Genomic DNA, 13242 nt, shown 5'->3' on the forward strand with positions numbered 1-13242 from the left:
GCAGGCTGATCTCTCCTGGATCGAGCCGTCACTGATCTCCCAGCTGGAGCGCCAAACTCTCAGCCACTTGTTGGCTTTCTGTCCAGTCACCTTGACTGTTGACGTGCCCTCCTCTGGGCTCTGCTTCTGTTTAGTCTTCACATCAGTTCAGCTCTTCAAAAGATCAAAGGTCAGATCAGGGAGGAGAAGAAGCCCAGTTCTTCTTTCACTTCCTCGGAGCGCCAACCTTCTGAAGAAGAAGAAATGGACACCAAGGATCAGTCTGATCAGTCTCATCTAAAGAGGATCAACTCTTCATTTCAACTCACATTTACAACCAGAGTTAGAAAAGATTCACAAACAAATGTTGAAGGATTTGAGTTCTGGAGAGAAGAGGCTGCACTTAAACATTCACACTGGAACAATAGAAAATAAAAGATTTTAGAGGTTGAAGCACTGACAATAGAAGAAATAGGTGTGTGTGTGTGTGTGTGTGTGTGTGTGTGTGTGTGTGTGTGTGTGTGTGTGTGTGTGTGTGTGTGTGTGTGTGTGTGTGTGTGTGTGTGTGTGTGTGTGTGTGTGTGTGTGTGTGTGTGTGTGTGTGTGTGTGTGTGTGTGTGTGTGTGTGTTGACATGGAGTGGACTGAGCTCTGCAGCATGTTGATGAGAGCTCTTCTCCTCCTGGTGGCTTCAGCTGTTTGGACTTTACATTTCTAAACTCTTCCAGTCTGAACCTTCTTCAGCTCTCAGTCACTTCAACATCAATCTTTGTCCTCTAATCTCACTTCTTTCTCTCTTTATTCAGGTTGGAGAGCTGCAGGTTGTCAGAGATCAGCTGTTCTTCTGTGGCCTCAGCCCTGAAGTCCAACCCCTCCCTCCAGAAACATCTGGAACGTCTGGACTTGAGCTGGAACCCTCTGCAGGATTCAGCAGTTTCTCAGCTGTGTGGTTTTCTGCAGAGTCCACTCTGTGGTCTGCAGACTCTGAGGTCAGTTGACTGTCTGTTCCTGTTGTAGAAGGAGAAATGTTTGTCAGCAGCTGTGATCTGAGACTCTGATCCTGCAGTGAGAGAGTGAACTGAGCTCAGCAGCAGCTGACTGGTGTGTGTGGACATGAGGAGGAGTGTGAATGTTGTGTGTGATGAAGATCGACAACAACAGAGCAGCTCGTTGATCAGGACACAGTAATGTGGAGCTGCTCATTTCTCCATCAATACATCTGATTGGTTCCTCCTCGTTGATTCTGCTGCTTTCTCTCTTTATTCAGGTTGTGGGGCTGCAGGTTGTCAAAGATCAGCTGTTCTTCTCTGGCCTCAGCTCTGAAGTCCAACCCCTCCCACCTGAAGGAGCTGCACATGAATTACAACCACCTGCAGTCTCCAGATGTGCAGCAGCTGGTTGCTCTCCAGCAGAGTCCAGACTGCAGCCTGCAGACTCTCTGGTCAGTTCATGGTTGGAGTGAGTCCATGCTGCTTTCAGCAGGTTTGGACTAAACGCAGTTAGTGTGAGAACAAAGATCCAGTGTTTGACTCTCAGTGAGGCTGTGAGAGGAGAACGCTGAGCAGCTTCAGGATTGGACAGCAGAGGACACACAGTCAGCCAATCAGAGGAGCCACAGGCTTGTTGTGTTGGTCTGACAGTGGTGGTCCTTCATGAGCTCTGAGCTGCTGACTGCTGCTCTGAACAGGACTGAAGTCCTCACTGCTTCACACACTGACCATCACCTCTCATCTCTCTGCAGCTGGGAGAGGAACACCTTCTAGCTCTGAGTGACAGAGGAACCGGCAGAAGAGCTGCTGAGTGTCAGTGGTGCAGTGTGAAGAGCTGTGAGAGTCCAGCATGGAACCATGGAGCATCAGCAGATCTTCAGCGTTCAGCCCTGCTGCTCTCCCTCATTTCACCATCCTGAAGGAGATTTATCCAAAGAACAACTCCGGAAACGTTTTCAGATCAACAACATCTGCTGCTTCTGTGAAACTGGTGTAGAAGCAACTGTCCAGGGGCCTTACCCATAAAACTCTGCGGGAAAATCTGACAATAATCGTGCGTGGGAACGCAACGTAAACTTCTGTCCGCAAAAAAAATTCGGGGGCTAAAAAAAAGTCCGCCGCACAGCTGTACGCAATTTCCAAGTAATGGTTCCAAATCCTGCAGAGAACATGACGGTGGCCGATCCCACCCACTATCCCGCCCCAACTCTACCCCTTGGCACCATATATGGGGATGCAAATGAACTCGTGAATGAAATTCGGGTATATCAGGGTGCAGCGCATAGCACTGTGAGATGCGCGGATTGCAGTTGCACCCACGGAGACCGCAGATAACCGCGGATCAGGCGGCTGACGTGTCGAGAAATTAAGATTTTAATTACATTCGGGCGGGTTGCGGTTGAAGCACTCAAAAAAAAAAGCAACATTTTAAATATTCCAAACAAAGAAATGAACATAAACAAATAGAAAAACACTTTTTGATCAGCCAAACGAGCAAAAGTGTGCATAATCATGGCATTTACAATTTAATCGCACATTCAGCATGCTCAGAGTACAATGCAGCTTTTCCTTTTCAGGGACGATCAGCATCTTGCTGCAGGCGCAGAACACAAGTGTCGGCCGGCAGGTGAGACGCACCGCATGCAGGCGGCGGATCTGCCACGCTGTGGAGGTTTGAGGTGATGTCTCAACATTGCAGAAACACCTTTAAAAAAAAAAAAAACTTAACATAAAAATGTAGTGGGAATTGGTTGCACAATATTGTGCGTCCATGCGTTATCAAAATTGTTTTGCCTCGAGTCAATTTTAATGCGCTGTAACACATAGAGGCTTTGAGGAAGTGCGTGTCATGAGAAGTATTGTTATGTCATTACAAGTGACAGTCATTTGTAAGTACACAGACAAAGACATTGTACGTGTTTTTATTACATGATGTGTTTGATTGCTCCCCTTTGAGCTATTTATTTTGTTTATTTTAGAAGATGTAGAAAGGTGAGGGTACAGGATGAAAACATTCCAAAGCACACTAAGCGTGACTTCCTCAAAGTGTCTCCCCTCATTGTTGTCATGTGCAATCATCACCCACTCACTGTCTGTCTTAAATGTGTCTTTAAATTATATCAAACTTATATCTGTTATTAGTATAGTGTACATATCTGTCCATCCTAAAGGTATATCTTAATTATCTCTTTGTATCTGCTAATGTATCTCTTTACGTCCGCCAAGGAGGTTATGTAATCACGTCGGTTTGTTGGTTTGTTGGTTGGTTGGTTGGTTGGTTGGTTTGTTTGTTAGCAGCATTACAGAAAAAGTTATGGTTATGCTTGGGCTAACTTAGAATCCATTAAATTTTGGTGATGATCTGGATCACTGTCTGGATCCAGGAATTTGTTAAAGGATTCTTTATCATTGAGAGATAGGGCAGTCTTTCACATAGTTGGGCAGGCCCGCCGACAGGGGGGGGACAAATGGCTCTGTTGTCCCGGGCCCAGGGTTGTGGGGGGTCCAGAATTAAAGGTATGGGGCCCCATCCAGCACCCCAGTCTCGGCTCCCGATGCAGCACCCCCCCCCCCCCCCCCCCCCCCCCCCCCCTCCACCCCCCACCCCGGTCCAACACCGCATGCAGGCACCGTGCCGCGCCGCTCCGATCACTGTGAGGCAACACATTGAAATATGAACATGCAACAAACAGCTTTCTCCCATACATTGTTTGTGTTGGGGAGAAATAAAACGTTTTTTATTATATATGGTGTTCTTATTGTTGTTGGTGACTGATTTGAGCTGTGGCGGTGGTCTGCGCTCTCTGAGTGCCAAATTCTAGTTCTGTTATGTAATTATATCTATCCTAATTTTACATACAAATTATATTTAACTCTTCCTTGTATGGTTGGGCTTTGTATTTTTCTACTTTTCTTTCGAGGTTTTTTGCTGCTGCAACCCTGCAAGTTCCCCATGCGGGACAAATAAAGGACTTTCAATTCCGTTTCCTTCTCCTTTTTCGTCTCCATGTAGTTTTTATGAATTGTGCGGTCGTGTACGGCAGCTATTTTGTTGGCGGTGAGGACCGCAAAGTCCCACGCATTTTTTCCACTTGCAAAATTTGTATAGGTACCAGCTTTAGCGCAGAGGAGCCGCTGCGCATAGTTTGGGGCTCGTTTTGTTCACTGTGAGCTTTATAGCTAAGGCCCCTGGTCATTTTGACATCTGTTCGTACGCTGATGAGGGGGCGTCCAGTCATGGCGTGAATCAGGAAGGAGAGGGGGAAGAGGGGGCGTGGACGACGACTCAGTAAATAATATGATAAACTGCTGGAATTAATTAATTGTCTTCGCTTAAGAGTACAACTACTTAGAAAAATTGTGAAAGTTACACTTTTTCTTCTTTCCCATTTGTACTGCTGGCGCAGTGGCGCTGGCGCCCCCTGATGGACCACGCCCCTTAGCATCTGCTTATACTGCCTGCGCCACAGGTCGGCTCTGCCTGAGTGGATGACAAAGATGGAAAGACGAAAGAAGGAGCTCACGGACACAGGTGGTTCTCAGATACATGTCCTTCTTCTTCTTTTTAATTGATTAATATTAACCGACTTTTTTGTCACGTGAGGTTTTTCTTCAATAAATATGTGAGATAAGTGACAACCATGAGAGATTTCCTGGCTCATTCATAATTCTGCTTCCTCAAAACGAAAGCTTTTGTGCCATCTAGTGACGAGTCGCCCAGCATGGCAGATGATCCCACAACCACCAGTGGACTGCAGCCTGGGCCCTGGAGCCACACGTGGCCCTTTGGTGCTTCTGCAGTGGCTCCCTGAAGCTTTCACCACATTATGCGTAAAAAAGGCACAATAATTAAAATGGGAAACATATCTAAAACAACTAGAATTTCTAAAAGGGGGAGGTTTTCTGTGTATTTTGTCCTGCATGGGACACACACTGTTCACCTGTAGTCACGGTGGATTAAGTGGAATTGATAGATAATCACGAGCTGCAATGTTATGACAGATAAAGACGAGAAAGCAGATCAATTTTTTTCTTTTTTCTTTTTTGGCTTTATTCTGAAAACCCCATATTGAAACAGTCCAGTTTTTAAAAGAATGTAACAGCATTTTCAGCAGTTTATTTTCAAAAGGTACAGCGAGGTCCTGAACTCACTTTGGTCCTCTGGCAGGGTTAAGAACTTAGTGAATTCATTAAAAAAGGTTTTTACTCTCTGTACTTTTCCTGCCAATAAGGGATTCTTACCGTTGTCTCCTTTCACATTTCGGTCTGATCTGACCAGTTCAGCCTGAGGAAACGTCTTAAATACTCACTATTGATTGATAAAGGTCCTGATTCAGCTGCTGGATTAAAGCTCACATTGACTGAATTGGCAGCGACACAAATGCTTTAAACCCAAATAGTCAGATTATCTAAACAAACTGAGTAAACATAGCTTTCAAAAACCATCTGTTGTGTCCTTTTGACTCTCTGTGGGCATTTCATTCTCTCCAAGTTCCATAAACTGACGTTAATAACCAGTTTGGATGGTAAACTTGTGACTTGCATTACTCACACTCCTACCGTGTCTGTGTGTAATATTGTGTAAAATCACAAACAGCAGGGACAAGGTGGATAAAGATCAAAATATCTCAAGTGTGATGCTTTTTAAAACCAGTCAGTGTAATTAAAACATAAAGAAAAAACATTTTAAGGTTTTTATACACATGACAGTTACACATACATGGGCTTATGTGGTACAAACTGTCTATAGAACTGCTGATAAAGTCGTTGTGCAATCATAGATGAGATCAACAGTATGTTCAGATTAGTGTGTAACGATTGACCTGTTGACTCAAAACATGTGACTGTGCCCTATACAGTGTTTGTCTTTTACTTCCTCTAATATCCTACAGGGGCTGCGAGTTTAAATCTATATATGATTGTGTTGTTGGTCGTAACTAATTTATAACTCTAATTTACTTTTTTTTTGGCACAGACATAGAAAAAGTCCTAAAAACTATCTCCAGAATTGACTTCCCCTGTAGTTTTTAACTACTTCTAACAGCTGAGTCTAAAATGTGCTCAGTTTTCATGTAGACATAATTCACGTAGACATTAACAAAACATTTGTTTATACAGAAGAAACATCACAGAATTTGGTCAAAGTACTGAAACGGTTTGATAAAAGTGCAGATGAACAAAAAAACAAAAAGACTGACAAAAACTGAGAACATACATAATGTTTTTATGATGCATGTTTTATAGTTGGATGAGTTTAGGAAAATACATAAGGCAGTTTTAAGAGGTAACAATGTTGAGAGACCTTAAACCAGTCAGCGCTTCATGCTGAAAGCAACAAGCACCAGAGTCCTGTTCTGCCTTTGTGACTGCAGAAACGCCAGCGTGAGAAAAGTGGCAGTTTTTTTTTTTAACCAGCGGCAGTTTCACCTCAAACTGAAGAGGTTTGGCGTTGCAGTCAGTGGAGTACCCGGTGGAGATATCTCTCCGGATTGCTTTCTCCTCCCCTCCTCAGTCCGAAGCTGCTTCTGACTGTCCGCTCAGAGGTTCCTGCAGGAGCCGGGCTCTCGTGTAGCGCTGAGGAAGTGGCTCTTCCTGTCGCTCCTCCTGGGATGTGTCTGTGAGGCTCTGGACTGCTCTGTGCTCCTGCACCAGGATCGCTCTCCTCTCTGGGATCTGGCCCCTGGCTGCTCACCGAGCTCTCCCCGATCCTGAAATTCAGATACAGATCCAGTCATTACAGACACAAACCAACTGTATCTCAACCAAATGCTGAATTTTGTCAATGAATGAAAGTAGCTGTTTTACCTGAGGTGATTGAAGGCTCGCAGCCAGTGTGAACCAAGTGCGTCTTTTCCATTAGCCCTCAGGCCTCTCCGGTGACTCCGGGCCCGCAGACCGATCAACGCCTGAGCCAGTTCCGCCTCGTCTCTGTGACCCCAGACCAGCTGGGCCCTCTGCTCGGCGTCCTCGTCGCCCGCCGCCCTGAACAGCCGCTGGAGCTGCCACAGGTTCACGTTGCTAAAGATGTTTCCCGAGCCGGTCTTCCTGCTCCTCCTGTCGGCCAGCCGCCACAGGGAGGGAGCGCCTGCCACCACGGAGGAGGACGGGGAGGCAGGACTGGTATCCATCCAGGGAGACACGGGAAAAGGTGGCATGCACCTTCTTTAATCTGTGGAGAAAAAAACAAAATATCAAGACTGTAAAGTAATTCTGACACGCTCAACAAGCAATCACTGCTTCAGATTCGTCTTTTATACTTTGACAAAACCCAACACAATATAGCATGACAGAGATACAACAGAAAGTGTAACGCTGGAAAGCTGCCAGGCAGGTGTGAGACGTCTGCTCTCCGTAATCCTGCTTCACCAAGGCAGCGATGACGAACTTCGCTTTAAAGCCCATTAAACTGCAGATGGCATCTTTATCTTGCGTTACGCACGTATGCTTTCACTAAGACTTAAGCAGCCCCAGCGTGAAGAGGTCAGGACTCCATGGGCAGTCAGTGGTCTTTCTGCTGCTCTGTCAGGTTCACAGAAAAACCCTCAAACAGAAGAGAACTCTCCAGCGTCATGCTGTACTGTGACAGCATGCTGGACAAATTTAAAGCGCAATAAAAAGCAGCTCAGGAATAAATAATACTTTGGATAGTTTTGTGGAAAAGTACAGTGCATCCATCTTCAATAGTGCTTTGTTCACTTCAGGGTCATCAGGTCATTCTGATGACTGTGTGTGAGGACAAGGTACACTCTGTCCCCGGTTCATCACAGGACAAGCGCAAAAAGACAATCACACGCATATTCCCACCTTGAGGCAATGTTCAGAGCCACTGATTGACCTCAAATGCATGGTTATGCACTATAGAAGGAAACCAGGAGAATCCATCCAGGGAGAAAGTGTAAACTCTACACAAGCACTAAAGCACAGACTCAAATCTGGAATATTCCCTTTGTAAAGCAAGTGCACTGAAGCAAGAATTAATTTTCTGTACTTGTTGGATCCTGGACACTATCTTCACCCCATGCTCAAAGCACAAGTTCCAGTTTGTTGTCTAATATGTTATTTACTAGCCCACATGCTTCTGTTTCACCATGAAAGCTTCATTCTACAGGGTCTCCTGTGTCTGCCGTATCAGCAGACAGGGTTGTGGTCTGCACTTTTAATTTCCTTTTTTCTGTTATTTTGTGCTGGATGTGCCGATCACACAAGCAATTCATTATCCTCAAAGTGAATTCCCAAGTAATCCAGACAACTGCAGCTCACCCAGCCGAAGTCCTGACCAACGCCAAGACAATCAAGCACATTCCACTCGCTGAGAGAGAGACTTTAAAATTCTGTTACTGGTCAATAAAGCACTAAATGGTCTGGAGCCTTCACACAGTTTACCTCACCCAAACCCCACAGCTCATCTGGTTCAACTTTATTCTGAGTTTCATGGATCAAAAGCAAACAAGTTGAATCAACCTTTAATTTCTGAGCCTCAGGTTGGTGGAAACACTTCCAACACTTCTGTTTACTACAGGTTATTGCTTCTATATTTTCCCACTTGCATTGAGTTTGTTTCTCAAATGCAAACTCTGCTTATGATACTTTACAGCTTCTAATAAATAAATACCAGGTTTTTACCAACTGTGTTGTTTTGATCTTTGTTTCCCCGTCCCATAAATGCTTCTTCAATGCTTCATTCTTTTGCATTTTCAAGTAATTGTAAAGTAATTACTTTGTGCACTATATAAACAACACTGGGTCATCTGAGGACATATTTTAGGCAAATTTGTGTCTGTTGCTCCAAAACAGCGACACATTTACGCACATGCAGATCGCGTCTCATTCGTTTTAAAAGTAGGTTAACCAAACACACTTCTCCATTACCCACCCCGCAGCGGTTTCCTGACTGTTTGAGGTTGAATAATAAATAACTGCAGCTTGCTGGTGAAGGCAAACCAGGTATACTCAGAGTGAATTTTCAAAAATAGTCAGACGGATCAGGGCGATAATGTAGCGCTGCGCTGCGCTCTGTTGTTTTGGATTGAAGACAAGTAAACACAGATCGCATGACAGTCATGTGAAAATATGAAAGAGGAGATAACCTTACCCTTCAGATTCTATAGAAATATCCCGCTTCTGCTTCACTCTGCGCCGTTTATCGCTTCTTATTATTCCTCACAGAGACCAGCGGCGGCGCGCGTCCCGGGGTGCAGGAGGCAGTGCGCCCGAGCGTCATCCGCGATCAATTTGTGTCCTCGAGCCGTCTGTCAATCACGAATCGCTGCCGTCAGAACGTCAAACGGGATCGCGGTGCACGGGACCGGCGGGCTGAGCGGCTTTGCGCGGCCCAATGGCCGGGCTGGAGGGGGGAGGGGACGCGCCGGGGCCCGGCCTCCCTCCCGGCCACGTAGGGCGCAGCGCGTAAAGCCATTGACGTCAATGAGCCTGGCTGGCACAAGACGCATCTGTCGCTTATGTGAGAGAGAAGTAAACGTGTGAGAGTCTTGCGCACGGACACGCAAACGCGGTGACGCATGGAGTTCTAAACACCGGGAGTGAATAAACACAGCTGACCGTGACTGGAAAAGTGAGGAAAATACTGCTGAGGAAAAAAAAAATAAATAAATAAATAAAGAAAGAAAGACTGTGTTTGTTGATTTATTTAGTCATACTGAATGACTAAAAGTTAACACGGGAGATGTGACAGAACTGCAAAACAAAGAAACGGGCGAACAGAGGAGCGGACATGGACGAGTCCGTCCGTCCAGCAGAGGTGGAGTGGAGTTTGAATTACAGGCCGCCCCCCGATCCGTCACCCAGCCCCCCCTACACACACTCTACATCCAGCAGAGGAAACGGAAAAGACGAAACATACAAGAAGGTTTGTCATTTCAAAACCCCGGAGCTGTGGAAAGAACAGAGAGTTCCCTTTTTATCCTCCAAACTTTGCCCGCATTTGGCGTCTTTTATCGGAGCGCGCGGCCGGCCTTCCAGCCCCTTTATCCCCTCTTTTTGTCCATCTTTTCCACCAGCTGTTTGCAGCTGGCAAAAAGGCACCCGCCCTGTTCGGGGGGAAAAAGGGACCGAGAGTGATCGGAGGAGGAGAGACAGAAGAGAGAGAGAGAAAGAGATGCCACCCCAACCTTCGGAGCCGCAGGTGAGGAAGAACATCCTGAAGTTCCTCAAGAGTTTCCCGGGACTCGTCCGGATCCTGCAGATCGTGTTCGGCGCCGGGCTGTGGATCACCATCGCCACCAACAAATACGAGGGCCCCATCCACTTCGTGCTGTTCGTCGCTGTCCTCTTCTGGCTCCTCACCCTCGCCCTGTTCTTCCTCACCCTGCTGGAGAAGCAGGACCTGGTCCCGGTGCTGGGAGGGGACCGCTGGTTGGCCACCAACCTGGCGCACGACGTGGCCGCCGCCGCGCTCTACCTTCCGGCGATCGGAGTCATGATCTACAAGACGGAGCGCAACTCGTACTGCAACCTGGACCTGTACAAGCACTTCTGCCTGTACAAGGTCTACCTGGCGGCCGCGGTGTTCTCCTGCCTGTGCTGCCTGGCCTACCTGCTCTCCGTTATTTATGGGGCCTGCAGGAAGTGTCGAGGGGAACAGACGCTCATCTGATGGGACTGATAACATGGGGGTCAAAGGGGAGGGGGGTGTTGGATCCACAGCAAGATGAGGAATAGTTAACTTCACTGTAATTTTGTTCACACAGCGATGCAGATTTTTTTTTTTTTTGCTCTACTGTCTCTCTTCTTCCACGTTTAGTGTGTCGTGCTTGCAGTCCTGCAAAGCAGCTCCTGCAAAAAACCCAAGCTGGAGCTATTTTGATAAGGTGCAGCAGTGACATGCGTTTTGTCTCTCAACTGAATCCATTGTTGATGTTGGGTTTCATCATGAAAATGCAGTTCCATGTAGTTTTCACAGTAAAGTTTTCAATTCCAAATTGATTTGACTTCCAGTTGATTGAGCTTCACGTTCACCTCAGGCCTCCCCAAAACAGAAACTTGATTTAATCTCGTCAGTGAAATATTTTGAGTTTCTTTGCAGCCACAGTAAAAACATCAGCTTTTTGCAAAAGATATGTGCGGGATCATTATAGATGACAATGACACTTTGTATATATCTGAACAAAACATTGAAAATGTCTTATTTTGTTCTGAATGAGACTTTTTTTGTTCCAGAGATAGAGTAAGTGAAGTGATCTGATGTTGACAACTTTCACACTCATCATACGACCGTTATTGTTTCTATTTAACAGCAGAATTTCTTGCCCAAAGCTCTAAAAGGCACTTTCAGAGCGCCCAGCATCTCAGGTCACTGTTGTCATCTGTCTGCTGGTTTTTAACGGGTTCATACCATTTTGTGTTGGTACTGTCCATCTCAGACCTCTCAGATGTTTTCACAGGGGATTGTTTTTTTTTATTAATTGCCTTTTTAAAATTTATATTTTCTATGTTTTTATAGGTTTTTGTACATCTGCAAACTATAGAGAACAAACTCGATGGACACAAGCACTGGCTGGTGTCCTTTTTTTAAAATGCCACCTCTGTTTTTGTTTTGTCAAACTCAGACAGTGCGTTCGGTTCTCTGTCCATCGGTGCCTTCTGTCAGAACGCTGTACACTCAAAAACAGCAGTCCGTGTGATTGGTGCTACCAAGTGTATGCTGAATTTAAAAAAAAAATAAAAGGCATATATGTAATACAAAGAGAAAAAAAAAGATGAATAATAAAGATAACATGAACTAGAGGGATGTTTCTTGTCGTCGTGTCTTAGTGCATGAGCGTCAGATGAGCTGCAGGAGGGAAATGTTTCTGAAATCCGGACTGAATGTGGTTTTAGTAAAACTTGGAGAAAGAACTGGGTCTTAGACGCAGATTGTGTTCTTGATGCCTTTCTTCCTAAATGAAATCCAGATTTGGAGCAGCGGAAGCCCTCAGGAACTTCCTGTTGGGAGATAAAAGCCTCGGCCAATCAGCGGGGATCATTTATAAGCTGTGCCACTTAACCACATGAAAGGCATTCTGTGGATCCGGAGACCTGTCTGAGCCGCTCAGTGAGAGAGTCGCACGACCCAGGCACGCACACACACAATGTGATGAACTGAGTGGATGCACAAAGTGACTCTTGCTCACCCGTTTTTTGTTTTTTTTTTTTAGAAAGCGGCATGCATGAGGCCTGTGCTGTGTGAACAATAATCTGGGAAAAGGCTTGTTCTTACCGGAAAAGTCTGTTGGGGGGTCTGGAGGTGGGCTCACACTCAGCCAATGAAAGCAAAGCCAAACTGCGGAAGATGAGTCAATGCCTCAGTCCAGTCAGCGTACTCTTCCTAAAAACTTGCATCAGACAAGCAGCTTTAACACCTCCCTAAGCTGCACCCTGGTAACAAAAAAAAAATGCCCTGCACATGAAGGAGGGGCAGATTTTGTTCAGCAACAAGTTTTCAATCTATAGCTTTAAGATATTGTTCAGACAGTGAACTACAAGGACACACACACACACACACACACACACACACACACACACACACACACACACACACACACACACACACACACACACACACACACACAAGATCTGGAAAGGAGCAATAAAGATAAAAGGTAATTAAGAGAAGAAAAAGTGAAATTAATGTAGTAGAAGTGGGCAACAAGAGTCTGAGAAGCCATCAGAACAGCGTTGGTTGTCTGGGTGCATGCAGGGTGACATCCCCGGCCAGAGCTGCAGGAGTAGAAGACTTAATGTTAACCAGATGAACTACCGGGACATAAATCTTGTACTTCTAAACGAAGAAAGAAGTCCCCCCCCCTCCACACACACACACACACACTCAGCCTCTCCCCCTCTGTGTGTTGTCCTGTCCACGTGTCGGCCCCTGTGGAAACCCACTGTTGTTTACACCCAGGGCAGCACACAGCAGCACTGTGTGCTGCATAAACAAAGCGTCGCGTCCGCATCCAGGCTTTAGTTTGATACAGGGAGCAGCCATGGTGAATCATTTAAGTTTTGGCTGACTACAGCTGGAGCGCACACTGATAATTTGGCCAGAAAAGGATTCTCCACATCTGCGTTCTAAGTCTCTGTGAATTCGTTACATTTACAGGCTCCTCATTATCACAATGACCGTAATTTGAAGGCGTTGTGCGTTTTGCAGATTTTGTGAAAAAGCCAATTTGAAATTATTTCTGAAACATCACATCAGGCGTAGTCATTTAATTACAGGTAATGAGGCTGGAGTCCTCTGTGTCAGGCTGTGGACGCCTAAAGAGTGAGGCTGGTTA

At 45.8% G+C, this 13242-nt stretch overlaps 2 protein-coding genes across 3 annotated transcripts; one reads left to right on the forward strand and one right to left on the reverse strand.

The window, feature by feature from the left end:
* Positions 1 to 5026: 5026 nt before the first annotated feature.
* On the reverse strand, positions 5027 to 10227 carry LOC115399768 (arginine vasopressin-induced protein 1). 2 transcript variants are annotated; one of them, XM_030107324.1, is made up of 3 exons: positions 10096 to 10227; positions 6773 to 7136; positions 5027 to 6675 (listed from the first exon to the last, which is right to left on the reverse strand). In XM_030107324.1, the coding sequence occupies exons 2-3, from the start codon at positions 7120 to 7122 to the stop codon at positions 6423 to 6425; spliced, it is 603 nt and encodes a 200-aa protein (XP_029963184.1). In that variant the 5' UTR covers positions 7123 to 7136; positions 10096 to 10227; the 3' UTR covers positions 5027 to 6422. The 2 variants fall into 2 exon arrangements, with proteins under 2 accessions (XP_029963184.1, XP_029963183.1); XM_030107323.1 differs by lacking the exon at positions 10096 to 10227 and adding an exon at positions 9060 to 9309.
* On the forward strand, positions 9452 to 11701 carry marveld1 (MARVEL domain containing 1). The gene has a single exon (XM_030107320.1). The coding sequence runs from the start codon at positions 9699 to 9701 to the stop codon at positions 10578 to 10580; it is 882 nt and encodes a 293-aa protein (XP_029963180.1). The 5' UTR covers positions 9452 to 9698; the 3' UTR covers positions 10581 to 11701.
* Positions 11702 to 13242: the final 1541 nt, after the last annotated feature.

This window comes from Salarias fasciatus, chromosome 13, assembly GCF_902148845.1.
Source record: "Salarias fasciatus chromosome 13, fSalaFa1.1, whole genome shotgun sequence".
In the NCBI taxonomy this organism is placed as follows: Eukaryota; Metazoa; Chordata; class Actinopteri; order Blenniiformes; family Blenniidae; genus Salarias; species Salarias fasciatus.

What these genes read in the sequence shown, in the direction of transcription:
- LOC115399768 (XM_030107324.1), bottom strand. Translation starts at nt 7,122, where the DNA reads ATGCCACCTTTTCCCGTGTCTCCCTGGATGGATACCAGTCCTGCCTCC. An exon ending in CGAGCCTTCAATCACCTCAG is followed by an intron (nt 6,676 to 6,772) that starts GTAAAACAGCTA and finishes TCTGAATTTCAG; the next exon opens with GATCGGGGAGAGCTCGGTGA.
- marveld1 (XM_030107320.1), top strand. Translation starts at nt 9,699, where the DNA reads ATGGACGAGTCCGTCCGTCCAGCAGAGGTGGAGTGGAGTTTGAATTAC.